A 22404-nucleotide genomic window follows, 5' to 3' on the forward strand; every position below is an offset into this window, starting at 1 on the left:
CACACACACACACACACACACACACACACACACAGTGTTAAGTACATCTCGTTCCTTTGTATGAATGGTTGTTATCGGGTCATTGATCTTTAGAGCGCACCACACGACCATTTACAGCTGCACTTGCTTCACACCACAGACCTTCATCTGACCTCGCAGCAGCTGACCAGAGCTCCACACTCACACACACACACACACACACACACACACACACACACACACACACACACACACACACACACACACACACACACACACACACACACACACACATAGTCCCACGAGCTTTTATTTTGACAGATCCGCGTAATTTCCTGTCAATTTCTTTCATAATTTTTCAAGAATCAGCTGTAAATTTTCCAGAATATTTCCACGGATTTTTTTTTTTTTTTAATTAAAGGAAGCATGGAAAGTTTCAGCTGCGTTGTTATATTTCAGCTTTTAAGTGAATCATTTTTGGAAACATTAAAACTGAAGCAGAATCTCTGGTTTTATTTATTTAATCTGGAAAAAAACCTGTGAAAATAAAATGTGTTGTTCAGCGATGACCGCCGAGTTTCCCATGTTTTTTTTTACATGTATGACACATGTTTAACACGTGTTCCAACATCTGGTAACATGTGGAAAAGTTTGAACAGGGGAATCTACATGGACGTAGGTCACTTGAGAGATTAAATGTGACAGAATTAGTTTTCTACACGTCAGCAGAAAACTTTTTGTCAACTCTGATCAGACTAAAACTTTATTTTCAGGATTTTTAGCTTCTTTTATTTTGTAAATTATTTCAGACCTTTTTTTTTTTCCTTTCAGCATTTCAATAACCTGAGTCAGCTGTTCATCATAAACTTCTTCACCCCGTTCAGCAGCTCGGACACGTCATCAGCAGATCGGTTATTTATTTATTAGCAGAGTTTTATTTGAGTGAAAACACGTGTCTCTGATATCTCTGCAGCTCCTTCAGGTCCGGCTGAAGTTCAGGTTTTGGATGTTTCTGCACATCGTAAACTCATTAAAACGGATTTACAGTTTTGACCCAGTTTGACTGGACGACTCGACCTCTGGAAAACGCTGCAGAGTTCAGTAATGATGTAATGATGTCAGATAATAACCTCGGAGCAGAATATCAAAGTAAACTGAGATTAAACCGGTCGGACTTCAACCGGCAGAAACGCTGTTTAATAACTTAATTGATTATCGGATCAGTTATTAAAGTGATTAAAACGCAGAACAAACTGATGAAAGACGTCAAAACGCAGAGTTGAAATACTGAAACAGCTGACTGGAAATTGATGTTTGTTTGTCTCTTTGTTTGTTTGTTTGTCTGTGTGTCTTTTTGTTTGTTTGTCTGTTTGTCTATTTGTTTGTCTGTCTGTTTGTTTGTTTCTTTGTTTCTTTCTTTCTTTGTGTGTCTGTCTGTCTGTCTGTCTGTTTGTTTGTTTGTCTTTTTGTTTGTTTGACTGTTTGTCTATTTGTGTGTTTGTCTGTCTGTTTGTTTGTCTGTCTGTTTGTTTCTTTGTGTGTCTGTTTGTCTGTCTGTTTGTTTGTCTGTCTGTTTGTCTATTTGTGTGTTTGTCTGTCTGTTTGTTTGTCTGTCTGTTTGTTTCTTTGTGTGTCTGTTTGTCTGTCTGTTTGTTTGTCTGTCTGTTTGTTTCTTTGTGTGTCTGTTTGTCTGTCTGTTTGTTTGTTTGTTTGTTTGTCTGTTTGTCTGTCTGTTTGTTTGTTTGTCTGTTTGTCTCGCCGTGCACACAAACCAACACAGAACTAAAAAAAACTAAACATGAATAAACCACCAGAAATCAGAGAACCAGACAGTTCAGAAGCTGCCTGAGAATCTGTCTGATTTTAAGTTCCCTTCAAAATTCACAGTGACTCAGTGATGTTCCTCTGAACTCCCATGATGCACTGCAGGCAGGAAGTGCTCACACACAGTTCTGCTGCTGTTAAAGGGACAGTTACACTACAAACTACAAGCTCGCAGCGCATCGAAGACGTCGGGCCTCCGAAGACCGTCCCTCACGCTGTCTTCTGGTCCTCCGCAGGTCTCGGCTACGCCTCCATGGTGATCGTGTTCTTCTGCAACACCTACTACATCATGGTGCTGGCCTGGGGCTTCTACTACCTGATCAAGTCCTTCGGCTCCACCCTCCCGTGGTCCAGCTGCGACAACGAATGGAACACGCCCAGCTGCATCGAGATCTTCCGCCACCCGGACTGCAGGAACGGCAGCCTCGGCGCCAACGTCACCGTCGGCGACACCAACATGACCTGCAGCGAGCTGGCCAACGCCCGCTCGCCCATCATCGAGTTCTGGGAGTGAGTCCCGTTCTGGTTCGGGGGCGGGGTGGGGGGGGGGGGGGGGGCGTTGGTCGCCGCCGACCGCCGCGATCGGAGGTGTTTGTCGGGTCGTCCGTCCCGTTCTCGTTTGGTATCTCAGGAATTTGTCCAACTTTTAGGGCCACAAAAGTTCACTCGGACTCAAGAGGTGAAGCGATTGAGATCGTCGAAGGTCAAAGGTCAAAGGTCAAACACCGGAAACCGTCAAAACAAATGTAGAGCGCGAATTCAATCGGATTTCATTTCAAACGAAGAAGTGACACGTTTCGTTACGACTGTTATTAACATAACTGCACCAAAGGGATGAAAATACAAATATTTATGATAAAAAATAAAATAAAAAATAAAAAAGTAAATATGTAGAAAATGAAGATTAAAATAGGAAAATATGTTTTTGTGTGCGTGTGACTGATTTCACGTTCGTGGAGTCGATCAGAATCGAGTTTTTTTTTGTTGCTTCTCTCTGCTGACCAATCAGCTTTCGACTGACGTTAAGGACCGCCCACCTCATTAACATACAGACACCTGAGATACAGAAACAGAACAAATGGGTGGAAATATTTACTTTCTTACATACTTAAATGTCATTTTACGTTTATTTATTTATCTGACGTGAGACTGGAACGTCCGTCTGGACTATAATTTGAAGTTTTGTTGTTTTGTCGTCTCTCCGTGCAGACACAAAGTGCTGAACATCTCGTCCGGTCTGGACGAACCGGGTCGCATGAACTGGGAGCTCATGTTGTGTCTGATGGCCGTCTGGGTGATGGTTTACTTCTGCGTCTGGAAGGGAGTCAAATCCACCGGGAAGGTAAACAACAACATTTATGCTGTTTTCCAGGCAGTTTTTATGATTTTTTTTTAATTTTTTATGAATTAGTTGCACTGCATGAAAATCTAGTCTCGTTTCTGCTCCCCCTCCCTACCCCCCCCCCCTCCCCCCCTCCCTCCCTCTCCTCCCCCGGGAGACTGAAGGTTAAATAAATCCTGGAAAAATATCGACGTCATCAGTGACTAACGACCACAAACAGTCAGCTGCCGAACAGCTGAGTGTGTCGAAGAGTTAAAGAATAATTTTTGGGACTTTTTCCAATTGAAAAACTCCCGACAGCTGCGAGTTGCCGAGCTGAAGAAACCCGGGACTCTGAGGATTTAAAAAGAATTTCAGATGCGATCGGAAAGAGACGTGACTCAAAAAGACTCTTTCAGTTTCACATCTGCAGAATAAAAAAAATAAAAAGTTTTAATGACGGTGACACAACTTGTTATGAGAAACCTTCTACGGCAGTTTTCCTTTCGGTCGGACTGAAAAATTTAAGCTGATTCATGAAAAAAATCTGGTTTGTTGAAGAGCTGCAGGATATGAATTTACATATTTATACATCCGTGGGTTCGATACGTCGTTAAATTAACCGGGAATAGTTTCGAGTTGTTTTTTTTACCCACGATATACGCTGCTGAGTCGCCGGTTGCCATGACGACTCCCACCCCTTTCCCAGCGGGCGCATTCGATGCAAATACATCTTTGTGACATCGTTAGTCGTTTTTCTGCCGCTCTGAGAACCTTTAAGTCGCCTGTTTACGCCGTGATGCAGCAACGCTACGTTTCCATGACGATTAAATATGCGCGGGGAGCGGACGGGCCTCATTCATCGCCTCGGTTACCGACGGGCTGATTCATTGCAGTTAACGAGGTGCCGCTGCTGAGGGTCAAAGGTCGCCCGGCGGCCGATTGCTCGTCTTCATCGGGTCACCGGTCCGCTCGTTTCTCCCGACCGGCTCGTTTAGTTCTTCCTCTTTTTTCTGATGCATGTAGCAGCTGCACATAAAACAACAACAACAACAACAACAAAACAGAAGAAAGAGTTTGTTTGTTTGTAAAAAGTGAATAAAAATAAACAGAAATGCAGCATAAGACAAAGTTTTACAGTAAATTAGTGACCAAAACAAACACATCTGGACACAAACAGTTTAAAGGCTCAACGCAGATCGTTGTTGTTGTTATTATTATTATTATTATTATTATTATCATCATTATTATTAACAGCTGGGATCTGAGTCCCCACAACGTCTGTGTGTGTGAACGGGTGTGTCACCCACAAAACCAATAAGACCGCGAAACAAAGACGAAAACAGACAAAGTGTGAATTTAAGTGTTTGTTGTTCATTCTGTTATATTTCTGTTTGTGTTCATGAAGAACTTCTTGATCTTTGTGATTAAGATGGAAAGCAGGCGGTCGTCTGCCTCCGAGAGCGTTTCATAAACTCGGTGGGAGTTCGTGCAGCGACTCATTCATTCAACCTTTTTGTTTTTTTGGGAACGATCCCACATGAACCGTCGGAAAGTACCGACGTCCCTCCGACAGAAACTCCTGAAGATCAACTGTGAAATATCTGTTTCTGTTCAAACCTCGTTACCGGAAGTTTTTTTTTTTATCCCGACGGAGAAGCGACGCCCTCCGAAAAATGTGGGACTGTCCCTTTAAAACTACAACCTTCAAATGACAGCTGTGTGTGTGTGTGTGTGTGTGTGTGTGTGTGTGTGTGTGTGTGTGTGTGTGTGTGTGTGTGTGTGTGTGTGTGTGTGTGTGTGTGTGTGTCATTGGCTCATGACGATGAGACTCGTACTCACTGCTGTCACATGGCAGGCTAAGCGTTGCTATGACGACCCTGCCGGTGGGTTGGTGGTGGTGGCAGGAGGGGGAGGGGGGTTAGGCGTTAGGCATGTGGGCTGTGATGTGGCGGACTGTGATTGGCCGACCGGTGGGAGGGCAGCTCAACTGCAGTGGGACGTGACTGAGAGACGCTTGGGAGAGAAACCCCCTCTCTCCTCCCTCTCTCCTCCCTCTCTCCTCCCTCTCTCCCCCCTCTCTCCCTCCTCTCTCCTCCCTCTCTCCCCCCTCTCTCCTCCCTCTCTCCCTCCTCTCTCCCCCCTCTCTCCCCCTCTCTCCCTCCTCTCTCTCTCTCTCTCCTCTCTCTCCCCTCTCTCCCTCCCCCTCTCTCTCCTCTCTCCCTCTCTCTCTCTCCTCCCTCTCTCCTCTCCTCCTCTCTCCTCCCTCTCTCTCCTCTCTCTCCCCTCTCTCTCCTCTCCCTCTCTCCCTCCTCTCTCCTCTCTCCCTCTCTCTCTCTCTCTCTCTCTCTCTCTCTCTCCCCCTCTCTCCCTCCCTCTCTCTCCTCTCCTCCTCTCTCTCTCTCTCTCTCTCCCTCTCTCCCCTCTCTCCTCCCTCTCTCCTCTCCCCCTCTCTCCCTCCTCCTCTCCTCCCCTCTCCCTCTCTCCTCCCTCTCTCTCTCCTCCCTCTCTCCCTCTCTCCCCCTCTCTCCTCCCTCTCTCCCTCCTCTCTCCTCCCTCTCTCCCTCCTCTCTCCCCCCTCTCTCCCCCTGAGGGGGCGCCTCAAACACCCGTGGACGCGACGGAAGTCGTTTCAGTTTGTAACTACATTTGTACCTTTTTATTATTATTACTATTATTATTGTTGTTGTTATTATTGTTGTTGTTAATATTGTTGTTGTTATTTTTGTTATTGTTGTTATGATCTTTTGATTGAGACTTCAGAGTTGACAAACTTCTGTTCAGACCGTCATGATTCTACAGGAACATTTAAAACCACATCGACTGCTGATTCTCACACACACACACACACACACACACACACACACACACACACACACACACACACACACACACACACACACACACACACACACACACACACACACACACACACACACACACACACACACACAGCTCCTGATAATCGTCTTCTTGTTCGTGTTTCGTCATGACGACGTGTCAGATCTCATGATTGAACCGAGACCACAGACGCTCCTCAGAACTCAGAACCGGCTGATCCGATAATCAATCAGCGATTTTATCGATTTATTGATCTGAGATCAAAACGGAAATTCAGCGTTTCGTAAAAAAAAAGGAACATTTGGTTCTGTTAAAGTGGATTCTGGATCTGAAGTAGAGAGTTTAGAGGAGGACTGAACTGGGTCTAGAACCAGTCCAAAACCATGGTGTGTGTGTGTGTGTGTGTGTGTGTGTGTGTGTGTGTGTGTGTGTGTGTGTGTGTGTGTGTGTTCTCACGGCTCTCACTAACCGACAGAAACAGTTTTGTGTTGTCGGTCGTCAGCAGGAGGCCGAAAGCTGAGCGGGGCGAGAAAGAGAGAGAGAGTTCATCGATCCACGAAAAAAAAAAAAAAAAAAAAAAAACGCTGCAGTTTTCTCAGTTCGTTGTTTGTGTTTACTTTTGTTGTTTCTCTCCTCCGACTCACAAACACGCAAAACGACGACGATGTTACTTCATTTACATAATTTATGTCGCTCATGTTTTCTGAAGCAGATCTTAAGTTAAAAGTCGTGTACGCTCGCCTCCTCTTCCTCCTCTTCCTCCTCTTCCTCCTCTTCCTCCTCTTCCTCCTCCGAGTCGAAGAAAACAGAAGAAAACTTTATTACGTCGTTCGTACGAGAACTGAAAAATAAACACAACGAAAAGAAGTGAAGTGTTGTGAAATGTGCCGGCTGACGATCCTCTTTATTGTTTGTTTTTTTTAAATGAGGGAAAATCTAAATGGAGTTTTGAATGTAAGAGTGAAATTATTATGATTTAAACTCACTGAACTCAGCGACCTCAGTGTGTGTGTGTGTGTGTGTGTGTGTGTGTGTGTGTGTGTGTGTGTGTGTGTGTGTGTGTGTGTGTGTGTGTGTGTGTGTGTTAACCTGAGTGTGGGATTGTGGGTAAAAAAAATTCCTCCGCTGTGATTTGACTGAAACTGGATTCCACCTGAGACCAGACGCTCTCCATGGTGCTGAAACCACACATTCCTCCCCGTGTGTGTGTGTGTGTGTGTGTGTGTGTGTGTGTGTGTGTGTGTGTGTGTGTGTGTGTGTGTGTGTGTGTGCAGGGTCTCAGCAGGTCTCTAATCAGGTTCAGATCCGGTTTCTTCTCCTTTGTTTTCGTTTCCTGACTCTCACAGATGTTTCTCGCTGTTAAAGGACTGTTTCTCTCATTTTTGTATTTTTTTTATTTATTTTTTTTATTTTTTTTATATCTCAGAACGACGTGCACCCTGGAGTTGTATTTTATTTTATTTTTTAGGTCAGGAAATGACACGAAAACAGCTGATCATCGTCTTTATTCTCTTTTCCACGAAAAATTCAATTGATCAGAGTTTCTGTTCTCGTTGAGTAAAAAAACAATCATAAGTGAAAGTAGTTGTGTGTTTAATTTTAACGTGTGTGTGTGTGTGTGTGTGTGTGTGTTTCAGATTGTGTACTTCACGGCCACCTTCCCCTACGTGGTGCTCCTCATCCTGCTGGTCAGAGGAGTCACTCTTCCTGGAGCCTACACCGGCATCATGTACTACATCAAACCGGATTGGTCCAAACTGCGGGAGGCGCAGGTCAGTGTGGTGGGCCGGTTCTGTTTGCCCTGAACTCTGACTCGCAGGCAGTGGGAGGAGGTCGGGGTGGGCGGAGGGCACACAAAGAGCGTTCACATCCGAGACTTCAATCTGTGGTCGTTTGGCCTGTTTTTTTGTGTCGCCGTGGCTACAGCCTCTGCGCTCCCATTGGTTGACGTTACAGGTAGCTTGTTAGAAGTACGAGGACAGAGAAAGTGAAAAGTTCAGTTTGATGTTTAAACCTAAGAAAGGTTCAGTAGTGAACACGTTAGACCCGTGTGTGACCTCTGACCTCTGACCTCGCAGGTGTGGATCGACGCCGGCACTCAGATCTTCTTCTCCTACGCCATCGGACTCGGAGCTCTGACCGCTCTGGGCAGCTACAACCGCTTCAACAACGACTGCTACAAGTACGACACGTGCACACACACACACACACACACACACACACACACACACACACACACACACACACACACACACACACACACACACACACACCTTACCAGCCTTCACAGATTTCCCAGAATTCCTTTCTCCTGCTCATTTTAGAACCTCCTCTCCCGCAGGGACGCCTTCGTCTTGGCTCTCATCAACAGCGGGACGAGCTTCTTCGCCGGTTTCGTCGTGTTTTCCATCCTGGGCTTCATGGCTAACGAGCAGGGAGTCGACATCTCGCAGGTCGCTGAGTCAGGTAAACAACAACAAGAAAAAAAGTGCTCGTAGCTTCTGGGTCTGAAAAAGGAGGTCGATTGCAGAAGTGTCTTAAGCTGCAATACCACCGAGTACCACTAGAGGTCGGCTCCAAAAAGCCTCCGGGGAGGGGGGAGCGAGGGTGGGGTGTCTTGTTTGATTGACAAGCCTGTGGTGCAGTCAGGTTACAGCTATCAGGTGGGCGGGATGGAGTATCTTCTAGTAGTATCTATCTGTGTGTGTGTGTGTGTGTGTGTGTGTGTGTGTGTGTGTGTGTGTGTGTGTGTGTGTGTGTGTGTGTGTGTGTGTGTGTGTGTGTGTGTAGTATTAATAGCACTGCATCACATGACATGACATCACGGTTAAATTTAGTTTCTCCAGAAAAGGCTGCAGCAGCTCCGAGCGGTCATTTTCATTCTCAGAAACTCGACGTGTCGTTTCATTGTTTTCTACATCATTTTGTACGTCAGACAGAAACCTGCAGGAATCATTTGCCAAAGTCCTCAATGTGTGTGTGTGTGTGTGTGTGTGTGTGTGTGTGTGTGTGTGTGTGTGTGTGTGTGTGTGTGTGTGTGTGTGTGTGTGTGTGTGTGTGTGTGTGTGTGTGTTAATTAAGATCAGCAGCAGTTGCTTCCCTGTGAATCTTTTTTATTTTAATCTCCCTGTAAAAAGAAACAAAAACAAATCCAATTTGCTGTCAATCCTGTCTGACATGTTTGCAATGGTTTAAAGTATTAACATCACTGTGTGTGTGTGAATGTGTGTGCGTGTGCAAGTGTGTGTGTGTGTGTGTGTGAGAATGTGTGAATGTGTGTGCGTGTGTGTGTGTGTGTGTGTGTGTGTGTGTGTGTGTGTGTGTGTGTGTGTGTGTGTGTGTGTGTGTGCGTGTGTGTGTGTGTGTGCAGTATTTAACTGCAGGATTATTTAAGCAGGGCCTTTCACCTCACGACATGTGACTCATCTCTATTTCATGAGACTCGGCTCGGAGACAAACACGTCGTGCTGCAAAAAAAAAAGGAGGCGCTGCACCTTTAATGTGTCGACTCGAGCGGCGAAAGACGGGAAGAAGTTTTAAACGCTGAAGCTTGAAGGTGAAGCTGAGCAGAAGCTGATTGGTCGAGGCAGCTTTCAGTTCAGACCAGTTCTACAGCAGTAAACAGGGTTTCAGCATTAAACCGATAAAGATACGTTATAAAAATAAGCACTCATCAATTAATAAATGGTTTTTAAATATTTAACTTGAAGTTGAGTTCAAATTTGAAAAAAAACCCGCTCCTTTAAAATGTTTGTTTTGCGCATTTTATTTCACAACGTAACGTTTTATTTTGAAATGTTCCTGTTGGTAAAAATACCACTTTATGTGAAATGTTTGAATAATTCTTTATTTAGTTAAATTTAGATTTGAAATAGATTTTATGTTGTTATGTAAAATGTCGTGGTGATGTTGTGCTGCATTTAGTTGTCGAAACGTCCGATATGACAACATTAATGAACGTGAAAAATAATTGGTGGCTCCGCCCCCCCAGTGATTCAGATCCATGCCAAAATTTAATTGGTTCTTCTTCGGTCCGTGCCGCACACTTCCACCAAATTTCGTGAAAATAGCACGGACATTTTTCCCCGTCACTCCGCTGACAAACAAACAAAAACTGTTACCGACGTGACAGATGTAAAAATCTATTTCAACAATCTCGGCTTGTATTTTTTTTTTCGGGATCAACGTGTTGAGAACTTCTATTGAAACGTTTTTTTAAAGAGAACCGAGTCGTGTTGTCACGAAACATCCGGTGCTCGTTGTTCTCGTGTCGTTTTGCGTGTTCTCTCGAATTTAACAAAAACGTGTATGACCTCTAACTTGGAGCTGCAGTCGTACATTAGGCCTCTAACGTGTGTGTGTGTGTGTGTGTGTGTGTGTGTGTGTGTGTGTGTGTGTGTGTGTGTGTGTGTGTGTGTGTGTGTGTGTGTGTGTGTGTGTGTGTGTGTGTGTGTGTGTGTGTGTGTGTGTGTGTGTGTGTGTGTGTTCCAGGTCCAGGTTTGGCCTTCATCGCGTATCCGAAGGCGGTGAGTCTGATGCCGGTGGCTCCGCTGTGGGCGGCGCTCTTCTTCTTCATGCTGCTGCTGCTCGGGTTGGACAGTCAGGTGACCAAAAACTTTTCAATCCCACACCTTTAAAAAAGTCAGTGGTGGAAAGTAATCTGAGTACATTTACTCGAGTATTCCATTGAGGTATTTCTAAAGTATGTAAGATCATATAAAGTTTGGTTTAAGGGTCTTCTGGCAGGTTGGGGATTTAAATCATCAGTGTATGAATGGAAATTAAAATGTAATTGACGGAGCATGTGGCCGGACGTTTAATAAGAAGAGCAGTGGTCCTGATATGGAGCCTTGGGGAACCCCAAAGGGAGAAAATATGACAGTTAGATCAGAAGACGCACTTTATTTTTATTCTTTTGTACTTTTACTTCAGAAGGATTTTGAATGCAGAACTTTTCAACAAAACAGTTTTGTGAATTTGATTGTTTTGAGCATTTTAACAGCTTCCGTCTCCGAGATGTCGGAGGATCCTCGAATGCATCAGCAACAGTGTTTCGTCTCAGCTGTATTATCCTGTGATAACTTTCATAGAAAAACTGAAAATAACATCATCAAAATCAAAACAATTTGCAAAACAAATTTTTGTAGTCTGAGATATTTGTATGCATGTTTTTTTTTTTAATTTATTTAAATTTTCATCCTATTTTTAATATTCAAGTAAAAGATGTGTTTTCTTGGCTCTCGTCTGGCTGTGATATTGTCTGAGTAAAGTTTATATGCAGCGTCTTCAACTCTTTATTTTTTGGCACATGAACTCGTCTTTAATCTCTCTGTCCATCTGTCTGCGTCCGTCCAGTTTGTCGGCGTGGAGGGTTTCGTCACTGGAATTCTGGATTTGTTTCCTGGAAAGTATTATCATCGCTACAAACGGGAGATTGCTGTGGCGATATGCTGTTTACTTTGCTTCATTATCGACCTCTCCATGGTGACACAGGTCGGTCGATTCCTCTGTAATCTTTCGTCTTCTTTACGTTCTGACTGAACATAAAAAAACAAACAATAAAGGCTCTTCAGCGGATGAATAATATTAAGTGTGTGTTGAACTGTGTCTCTGCAGGGAGGGATGTACGTCTTCCAACTGTTTGACTACTATTCGGCCAGTGGGATGACTCTGTTGTGGCAAGCATTCTGGGAATGCATAGTAGTTGCCTGGGTCTATGGTATGCAATAATAGACACACACACACACACACACACACACACACACACACACACACACACACACACACACACACACACACACACACACACAGTGTAGTGTTTCATAGTAAGGTAATGGCATGGTGTGTCCTGTCAGCGACATACGTCATCCCAAAATAGGTTTGTCACTGGATATGTTACATGAGATCAAGTAAAAGTCAAAGTTCACACTGCTTGAGGTTTATTTCATCAGAGTACAACATTTTTTTATGTCGCCGTCGTTGTGTTGTCTAGTATTTGCTAAATACTGACATTGTCAACTATAAATTTCAGAAGATATCGTGATATCGTAGCTCATAAAAATTTGTCGAGAGAAAAAGTTTGTCAAAAGAACCATAATTGCATAGTATGAAATAAAAAATGTCCACTAGAGTATGGTCTTTTATAAAGATGTCAAAGTATTGTTTGTCCCAAAAAAAATTCACAGTTTATTATGTAAAAAAAAAAACAGTAGTTGCTAAAAAAAAAAGTCACAGCGTAGTATGCCATAATTAATACCATAGTATAGTTTATCAAAGATGTCACAGTTTGTGGCCATTTACATCATGTCCAAAATATGAAAAAAAAAAAGAAAAGAAGTCATCCTATGGCAAGTCGTCCAAATTATGTAAAAATTATCATATAGCATGTTGAAAACCAGTCATAGTACAGCACGTAGTAAAATCGTCATTTCTCTAAATACTCACAGTATAGTCTATAATATCTCATGAATAATCATATTTAGTATGTTGTAATAAAACACCATAGTATTGTATGTTGCGTTATGCAGCATGTGTTAGTGTGAGCGATGCCTCAACGGCTCCTCGAGCGTCCCTCGTTTTTCACGATGTCCATGATTGATGGTTGCAGGTGCTGACCGCTTCATGGATGATGTAGCTCGTATGATTGGCTACCGACCTGTCCCCTGGATGAAGTGGTGCTGGTCCTTTATAACTCCATGTGTTTGCATGGTAAGACTGATGTTAATAACCTCACAGCCACACGACAGCTTTTTAAGTCTTTACCAGTGAATGAACGTCACAAATACAAGTTTACATTAGACACAGATATTGCATAATTACATTTACGGTCATTTATTTGTTAAGTCATAACAATACACGTAATTTACCTTGTCAGCTTAAAGTTAGACTTTACACTTTTAAGTTTATTTCTTGCATTAAAATTACATAGGTTGACTAATAACCAAACAATTTGTACTTTTCTTTAACAATCTGAGTCACAGTAATCAAAAACAATATTCATTCATTTCACTTTGCTAAAATATGAAACTAATTCATTACAGTTACAAAACCACAAAACGAGTACAATTGTTTGTAACATTTGTAAAAATTACAAACAATAAATAAAAAAAACTTAATTCTGTGAACAATATTTAATAGCGCACCAAAGCAGTCCCGTTTTCTACCCAATCTCATGACCATAATGTTCTCTCGTCCACAGGGCATCTTTCTGTTCCACCTGGCGAACTACAAGCCTCTGACCTACAACAATGTGTACGTGTACCCGTGGTGGGGCGAGGTGATTGGCTGGTGCATGGCTCTGTCCTCCATGCTCTGCATTCCTGTCAGCGTTCTCTACAAACTCTTCAGAGCCAAGGGATCCTTCAAAGAGGTCAGAGTGGATCCCGGTGGATGTACACGCTGAAAAAAAGTCATGTCGTTCAAAATACGGTCAAAAAGTCATGTCGTCTAAAATGTGATAAAATCGTCCAAAATGTCAAAACAACGTCATACTTGTCCCCCGTGCGACCTCTGATGTTCCCTGCTGTGTGTTGCAGCGCTGGGCCCACCTGACCACTCCCGTGTGGGGGGTCCACCACCTGGAGTACATGGCCCCCGACATCAAGTCCCTGACCTCGCTGTCGCCCGGCACCGACGACAACAAGGTCATCATCTTCGAGAGCGTCATGTAGGCCGGACTCCATCCGATCCCACCTGCGACAAAGATGGCCGACACCGCTCCACCTCCACCTCCACCTCCACCTCCATCTCCATCTCCACCTCCACCTCCAAGCCGGTAACGAAGGCCTCAGAATGGACTTTTGAAAGGATCGATCAGCCCGCCTCCCTCGGACTGATTGATCGGCTGTTTTAACTCGGATTAACTGATTGACGGGTCCATCGGTTGTTCGCTGAACGTCACCGGGCCGACCAAAGCTACCTATTATTTTATACCTGCAAAATAAAAACTAAAAAAAAAAGAATAACGGAACGAAGAAGCTCCTCCAGGACCGTTTTTATTTTTTATTTTTTATAATTATGACGACAAATGTACGTGTTTTGTTTCTCCCGAGTTTACGACAAAGATTTTGCGATTTAAAAACCAGCAAATTTCTGAAGTCCTTTCACTGTAAAGGGCTTCGACTCCTCTGGTTCTCAAACCACTTGAAAAATGGAAAATCTTGATCTCTTGGACTTAACGATTCGAAAATCTCTCCGCTAAATGTGAAATCCTGGAGGAGCTTGAAAGAAAGAACGCTGGAAAAGGTTTTTTTTTTTTTTTTCTTTTTCCGACGGAGTCTCACTGTGTTCGAAAAACAAACGGCTGCTGAACGTCTCCGCTCGAAGTCGGAGGTTCATCCGATCTCGGATGAAGGCTATCAATGCAATCTTGTCTTTGGGTGGGCGGGTTTGGAAACGCAAACACACACACACACACACACACACACACACACACACACACACACACACACACACACACACAAAACCTAATAAACGGCCGTTAGTCTCGTAGCCGATCGTCTTCGTCGTTAAAAAAATGAACGAAAGGACTCGCTGATTTTTTTTCTTTCTAGCTGCACTTTAGCTCTTTGATACTGTAACACTGAGGACGAGTAACGGCCGTTTATTAAGGACAGACAGGAGTTCTAGACAGACGGACTGACTGACCCCTCAAAAAAAAACTACCAAAAAGGTCATTTAGCGTCGTAACAGAATTAAAATAAAATCTGACCTTTCAGTCCCGCGGTCGAACGACGAGGAGGTTGAATTCTGTGGAATATCTCCGGTTTAGTTTTGACGGCTTTTTGGCAGCAGGACTGAAAACGCCAAAAAAAAAGAAAGAAAAGAAGGTTAAAAAAAACGTTCTGTTACGAAGCAACCGGCAAGTCAGTGAACTCACCGCGCTGCCCAGGAAGCCGAACTAAAGCTCAACGAGTCCCTGAACGCACCGTCAGGTAACTCTTAACGTCTTTATACGAGTGTTGGTTCGATTGTTGAGGCCCGGTTAAGAGAAAAAAAATCTAAACTCTGAAACCGTTCTCTATGTTTTCGGTCGTTTATATCTGAAGTTTAAAATAACTGCGAATCGTCGGATCTGAACTAACTGACCCCAGAACAGTCCGGACTTCCTGAGCAGCCGCGTGGTTTCTCCGACCGCCGACCTCCCGATCTGTTTCTGACGGTCTCGACTCGACAGGTCCGATGTTTTGGAAGGAACGTTCCAGTGAGAATTCAGACGTCGATAAATAATATTCAGTCACACGTTTTAAACACAATCAATAAACCTGAAGGTCCAACTTACTTCTTGTTTCTGGAGCTGTTGAACGCCAACCGTGTGGTCTTCCTCCGTGAAATTTGCTTTTCCAGTTCCGCTGTTTTCTTTGAAAGCAAAACAAAACGAAAGTTGAACGGTCCATTTAAATCTCAGACTGGTTGTTTTCAAATATGAATTGATTAATTGGCTATAAATCGAATAGAAATGTCAAACCTAACCTTGTTCAACATCCAAAAGTCCAACATCTTCCAGCAGAAGAACCACAGATCTGCTAACAGAAACATAGATTGATAATGTTGATAAATTCGGTTTATATATGATCTAAAAAAAAAATTAAAAAAGGAAAAAAGCCGCCGTAAAAGGCTGCAACACTGAACTCCCACTGGATCTGACCTTTAACCCCCGTCGTGAGAATCAGGTCAGAGGTCGGCCTTCGTTCTTCGTCCCCCGCCGGGTCGACTCAAGTGCCAAACAGAGCGATAACTGGCCCCGCGGGGCTGATCCCAGACCAGGGCTCCAGACTGCCAATATCAACCGGTTCCCTCTCAGTCTCATCGACGCCGCGGCCCCCCCGCCGAACATCGCCTCCTCCCGCTGAGACGCTGACGCTGAATTTAAACATTCAAAGCTCTTCATGAAAACCTTTCTTCGTGAAGATTATTAAACGACACTTCTTTATGTGTGTAATGAACTGCTCGGCTGCACAGTTCTAGGAAATCAAGATTTAATCCTTCTGAAAAGCCTGAAGAAGAAAGAAAGTTACAGTAAAGTTTTGCATCATTTTCAAAAAAAAATTGTCCAAAACAAAAACAATCCAGATTCTGACCATACTTCACAAAACGGAGGCAATGAGCAGATGATTTAACATTTAAATGCAAAACATAGCATTTTTTTTCTTTTTTTTTTTAACTCTAAACTGAAGATATTATGAGTCTCCAAACGCTAATATACGTCAGGCCTCTTAATTCGGTAGCGTTAGATTTTTTTTTTTAGCAGCTTCACAACACGGCGAAATGTTTTATTTGAAGTCAGCTAGCAGAGAAAAGAGTCGAAATGACTTTTCAGACAGAATCTGTGTGTTTACCTGCAGCCGATCAGCTGGCGGAGAGATGAGAGCCGGGGGACTCAACGTGGTGCCAAGCGTTGCCTTACGTCGTTGTCTTAACTCTAGAGCCCGTACGGTTGACTCGCCAAAACCCCAGAGCCCTACGGGACGTCCTGTGTACGGCTCTGGTCCACGTCCCACCAATCAGCAGTCTGCGGGGTGGGGGGGTGGAGGTGGGTGGGGGGAGGGGTGTGTCTACAACTCCGTCTCCTAGCAACCACTCACCAAACCCCACAAGCTGTGGGGGGGGGGGATCATAAAGATTAGAATGTAAGATAAACTAAAACTACATACATTTGCACATTGTTGTAAAATAATGTTGCTAGCACTTTTAAAAAAAAAGAATCGTGTTAGAAAATCGTGCTTTGTTTTACATATTGTAAAATGAATCAGAGATTTATTTTGTGGAGGCTTTTATTTTGCTGATACATACAGTACGACAAATATATATATTGAATATCTTTGTGTGTTATCTATATTTGATGCAGTATGTAATGATGATGATGATGACGATGATGATTTCTGGCTGATTGTTCACGTTGAGCCGGCGAACACGAGCAACGTGCCGCCGCCCGAAGCGACGCCGGCTACGATCAAGTTCGAGCTTCAAGGCTACCTCACTTCTCATTCAGACTTTCAAAATAAAACGTCTCAGCTTTTTATGCAAATGTTTTGTCGGCGGCGTCGGCTGCCGGCGGGGGAGGGGAGGGAGATGGTGGGGAGTGTTTCTGGAAAACATTTCCTCCTTCTTCCTGTTTCACGTTGCGCCTTTAAAAGGTTCTCCGGAACCCAAAATAAATTTGACGGGCAGGATGCTAATTTTATGTCGTGAATAAAAAAAATAAAAAAAAGGGAAAATCCGAACTGTAAAAACTGAAACTTTTGCGGTTTGTGGCTCTTTACAATTTGACTTTTACACTCCGGTGCTGCGAGGCCTTTTGAGCAGGTGTCCGACTGGCTATTGTGAACAATCAGCGAGGGGGCGGGGCTTGTATTCTGGCGGGTTTGCTGCGATGCAGTGATGTTAAGGCTGTCGAGGCTTCGTGTGGCTTTGAACACACTACAAAAGGGAATCTCTTTTTTTTTTTTTTTTTCTTGACTTTTTTTGACTTCTAATGTTCAAAGTGCTCAAGTGTTAAAAGAGTTTTAGCTTTAGATGATTTTAGCTTTTTAATCGGTGTGTTTTACTGAATATCAGTGTTTTTCCCTCAGACCCCCCACGGCTCAGATTCACTCATTATTATTTGATCTGCTTGTCCCATCTGACTAATTTTCACATATTTTACATTTCGACCTGACAGATACTTCTTTTGTTTCAAATTGAAGATTGGCTGAATAACTGCCAACTGTGACTCTACCGTTTAAAAGTTCGCGGTTTCTATTGGATGGTTGTTCTGAGAAGTTAAACTAACGCTGAAATAGGGATAATAAATCGCTCACGAACATCTGAACATTATGTAGAAGTAAGTTGGTCCACCTGGATGAAAAAAACAACTCCAGACATTAATCACAGCCAGAAACAAACAATTAACATGTGACACAACTATATATGGAGAGTCGCTTTTGTCAGCTCAGTCTGCCATAAAACAAAACAAAATTAAAAACAGAATTCAAACTCTGGCAAAACAAAGAGAATGAAAAAAGGCCAAACACACCTGAAACTTACCTGAATCTGGCTTCAGTGTGAATCCTTTCTCCCAGCCAATCAGAGCCCCCCGTTGGCCCAACGCCCCGTTCAGACAGGATGAACATCGCCAGGGACGATGAGGAGCTCTCCACCGACCTCCTCTGTAGTTTAACTCCTCGTTGTGGAGGGTGTCTTAATCTGAAATTGACATAAACATTCAGCAGTCAGGAGTTAGCCAACATACGCGGAAGAAAGGCAAATTTGATTCAAATTCAGTCTGATTATCAGGCTAATTCAAAATGAAAAACCAATGTTGACTTAAAAAGGATGTTTTTTGCAAAAATAAACAAATCAATAAATGAATAGGCTCTTTAACAAAAACCAAAAGAGAGGACAACATCGTCAGCGTAGAAAAATTTCATCAGAAATTCCAACAAGTCTCAGAGCCATAACTCAGTCAAATTTCAATACACAGACCTGGAACATATATTTTTTAGATTCAGTGCGACCTCCACTTTCTTTTGATATCAATATTGTTGATATCATAGCTTCCATTCCATAAATCCACTTAAAAACAACAGAAAAAAAAGACATTCTTAGCAACTCAGAAGTTGCCTGAGAATGTTGATGTTTTTAAGTTTTCTACATTATCACAGTGAACCAGTGATAATTGTCTTTACATCCATGATACACTATAAAACAGCAGCCAATAATAAAGAATTCTACTGCTTTTATTGTGACAATTTGACAAAATGTTAAAATTAGAAATACTGGGCCAAGAAAATCGGTAATGAGATTCACTTTAAAATATGAGGACGAGCAGCATGTTCACTGACAAAAACAGGAGGTCTGTAATTATTACTAGAGATTAGATTAAAAATGGACCCACATAAACCTCCAGACTAGATTAGAAATCCCCTGACAGACAGAAATCCAGCCTGAATGGGGCCTTCAGGAGAAAGTGTAGAGACCAGAGCCGCCAATCAATTCTCAAAATGTTTCAAATCAGTGTGTGTCATTCTTTTCATTTTCAAATGAAGAAATCAAAATCGGGAAATTGATAAATGTTTGTTTTAGCCCGGGTCATATCAGAGGTTTTGGAATCACCAGTCTGACTGGTTTCAAACTGTTGATCTGCCGGTCTGGAGGCTCAACGCTCGATCAATAATGAGCTGAATTAAAACAGACACGAGTGTGAAGCAACACTGAGATTATTACTGTAGTACCGCCGACTCAAACTAGTGCCACTGATCAAATATTTTACTAACAAAACTAACCCGAGGTTATATTTTATAGAAACATTAACTCGGATCAAACTGACATTTTAAAAACATCTAGAAAATCTTTTATTTTTTAAAAGTTGTATCGTCGGCGTTTTTTTTTTTTTACATGTTGGCGGTGTCGTCTCTGGACGGGCGAAGCCTGGGAGGGTCAGAGGGGGAAAAATATTCACAAATCTACAGCCATTTTAAAGACAAAAGAAAAAATGAAAATGTACATTAACCAAAATCTGATGTTGTTTCATGTCATTTTGTTGTGTGCTCTTCTGCCAAAAAAAAAAAAAAAAAAAAAAAAAAAAAATCATGTTGCGACAGTATCTGTGATCGAACACTGTGACGGCCGAGAAATCACGTTTGATTGACCAAAAAGAAAAACAACGAGAAGCTGTAAAATGTGACGCGCTGCTGTAAGACTGTAACACTGTTGAGGTGCTGAGACGTGATGTTTTCTAATCAGCGAGGGGATTTATTAAAGGGTCCGACAAACTGATGTTATTACCAGATATGCAGCGTATATAATGTGTGTTTGTGAACGAACGATCAGACACAGAAACGACCCGATTCACCGTTTAGATTCACGTCGTTAATACATTTCAAACTTCACAAAGTGCTTCACGGTAAAAAATGCAAATAATGCAGAAAATGCTGCAAGAAAATGAAATAAGAAAAAATGAAACTGGAAATTGATGTGAGCACACAAGTTAAAAATGTTTAAAAAAATGATGGAGGGATATGTTGTGTGCAAATTATTAATGATATCTTTTGAATCTTTTTATTTGATTCGTTACTCTTCCATCGTGTCTTGTTTTTGTTTTTCATCTATTTTAACTCAAGTGATTCTAATTATTTTTTGCAAACGACATAGTAAAGATAAACTGCAGGGACTTTAGCAGATGTGGAATTTTTTTTATTTGAAATTTGAAATCAACTTTGATTGGAATAATTTTGTTACAATTTTTTAAACATTTAATAAAATTGAATATCAACCTAAAGCCGTCGGTCGTGTGTCTGATCGTCCGCTGCAGGTTTTGATAACTGATACTGTCGACAAACTTCAGTCCGCTGGTTTTCCTTCGGCGGAGAGCGTCTGTTTACCAAAAAAAACCTCCTGCTGCTCTCAGACCGGACGTCATTTTGATTTCAGATTATTTAATTGTTTTTAGAACAAAACATTATCGATGATTTTATAGCCAAAAAACATTGCCAAAATGTTTTTTTTTTTTTAACATCCAAATAAACAAAAAGTAGGAACGCTTAAAGGGAAACGTGGAAAAGAGATGTTTTTGTTTCTTTTCTTTTTGTTTTCTCGAAACAGCGGGCGGGTTTAACGACATCGCACAGGTGCTACAGATAAAGAACCAAAAAAATATAGTGGTTTGAAATGTTAGTTTGGGAACGCTGACCTCATGTGTTGGACGTCGCAGCAGTGGAGCCAGCAGGGGGCGCTCTCCTCCAGGTGGGAAATCCCATCGTGTTTGGGCTGGAAACCGAAAAAATAGGCTAAACAGGCTAAAATATCCACAGCTGGATGAAGGTTTCAAAACAAAACATCACATTTTTACGAGGTACGTTTTGAACAAAAAAAAAAAAAGTGGACGAAAATTAGGTTGCGAAAAAATTATATAATAACGAGAAATTACTTCTAGTGACAGAAATAGCAACAAAAAAAGCTGTAAGGAAACAATATGATTTCTTATATTTCTTCCATCTACATTCCTTTTAAGACGTCACTTATAGCTGCCAACTGCCACAACTTTGCAGCTTTAATACGTTCTTAAGCCTCTTTTAGCTTCTGGTTTTGGTTTTGTGGTACATCTTCCTGTCTGGTTCAGTCTCAGCGTTTTCAGAGAAAAATCTGTTACGACCGGCTCAGCAGCAACAATTTTTACGTTTAGTGGCTAAAGATCAACATATTTCCCTCGGGAGGTGGTGGAGACCAAACACGGAGCAAAAAAATACTGGATTCATTAGGCGAAAACAAACCGCATGTGTTGACTGAAAATGACATCACAATTACGGTCTTTACACGCCGGGGATGAGAACCCTAAAATATCAAAAACACTCGCCGGAAAATATTAAACCATTCATGCTAATTTCAAACTAAAACATCATCAGCAAACGTGCTCACGTGTCAATTCGGAAATGTAATTTTTTTTTTCTGCTATTTACGTCAAACGTTGTAAATTCATAACAAAGAACGCAACACAGACATTAAACACATTCAAAGATTCAGTTCCCAGGAATGAAAAAAATATTTAAACTGTAAACAAATACACGCTAAAAACAAAAACCATGGAAACGTTATACTTCCTGTTTAACTGACTATAAGACTCAATCAATTAACATTTCATAACGACAGTTTATATCGTTAAAATTTGATCCATTTATTTGGCTGTTCGGGGAACATTTTATCATCGTACCTCTCGTGATGTTTTCAGTCGTTGCCGATGGTTTCAGCCCCGCCTCCGTTTCCAGTCCAAACTCGTCTCCGTGGTGACCTTATTCATCCCAGCGTCGGCCGTTGTGTTGTAACCGTGTATGTGACTTCCTGTAAACCGCAGTCTTCCATCCATAACTGTAGATGAAAACAATCAATTAGTCGATTGAGTAGCTTAACGAACTGATAAGTAACCGTGTTGACGATAGTAATGAAACTCGGGGCTCGACGTCGACGAGTCATCAGCCAAAAAACAAGATGGTGAGAGAGTCGACGTCGGGGCCCCGATGATGTCACCTGTGTTTCATTGACCTTTGACCCCTTGTGAGGGTCCTCCATGCTGTGATCACTGTGCTCATTCACCTCCGACTAAAAACAAATGGCAATAAAATCTAACATCATGACAAACAAGCTGATCCGTCTCCATGGTTACTGGGTTGTTTGGGGGTGCGGGAGGGTCGTAAACCAAGTCCTAAGGGACTGGTTTAGGACCTGGTTTAGGACCTGGTTTAGGACCTGGTTTAGGACCTGGTTTAGGACCTGGTTTTGGACCTGGTTTTGGACCTGGTTTTGGACCTGGTTTAGGACCTGGTTTAGGACCTGGTTTAGGACCTGGTTTAGGACCTGGTTTTGGACCTGGTTTAGGACCTGGTTTTGGACCTGGTTTTGGACCTGGTTTAGGACCTGGTTTTGGATCTGGTTTTGGACCTGGTTTAGGACCTGGTTTAGGACCTGGT

At 42.5% G+C, this 22404-nt stretch overlaps 1 protein-coding gene across 2 annotated transcripts in view; it reads left to right on the plus strand.

Moving 5' to 3' along the window:
* Nucleotides 1–22078, plus strand: part of slc6a8 (solute carrier family 6 member 8) — a 35324-nt gene extending 13246 nt beyond the window's left edge. Inside the window, exons 3-13 of one of the 2 annotated variants that reach the window (XM_069716574.1) lie at nt 2040–2313; nt 3013–3145; nt 7603–7737; nt 8044–8147; nt 8307–8431; nt 10457–10569; nt 11321–11458; nt 11582–11684; nt 12573–12673; nt 13164–13334; nt 13501–13723. In XM_069716574.1, the coding sequence (XP_069572675.1) occupies nt 2040–2313; nt 3013–3145; nt 7603–7737; nt 8044–8147; nt 8307–8431; nt 10457–10569; nt 11321–11458; nt 11582–11684; nt 12573–12673; nt 13164–13334; nt 13501–13635 (1532 nt within the window). In that variant the 3' untranslated portion in view covers nt 13636–13723. Of the gene's footprint in view, nt 1–2039; nt 2314–3012; nt 3146–7602; nt 7738–8043; nt 8148–8306; nt 8432–10456; nt 10570–11320; nt 11459–11581; nt 11685–12572; nt 12674–13163; nt 13335–13500 lie in introns of both variants that reach the window. The other variant, XM_069716572.1, reaches the window with a different exon arrangement.
* The last annotated feature ends 326 nt before the right edge of the window (nt 22079–22404 follow it).

This window comes from Brachyistius frenatus, unplaced genomic scaffold, assembly GCF_029030835.1.
Source record: "Brachyistius frenatus isolate BFR_SWC_R1_liver_20210118 unplaced genomic scaffold, ASM2903083v1 Contig_159, whole genome shotgun sequence".
In the NCBI taxonomy this organism is placed as follows: Eukaryota; Metazoa; Chordata; class Actinopteri; family Embiotocidae; genus Brachyistius; species Brachyistius frenatus.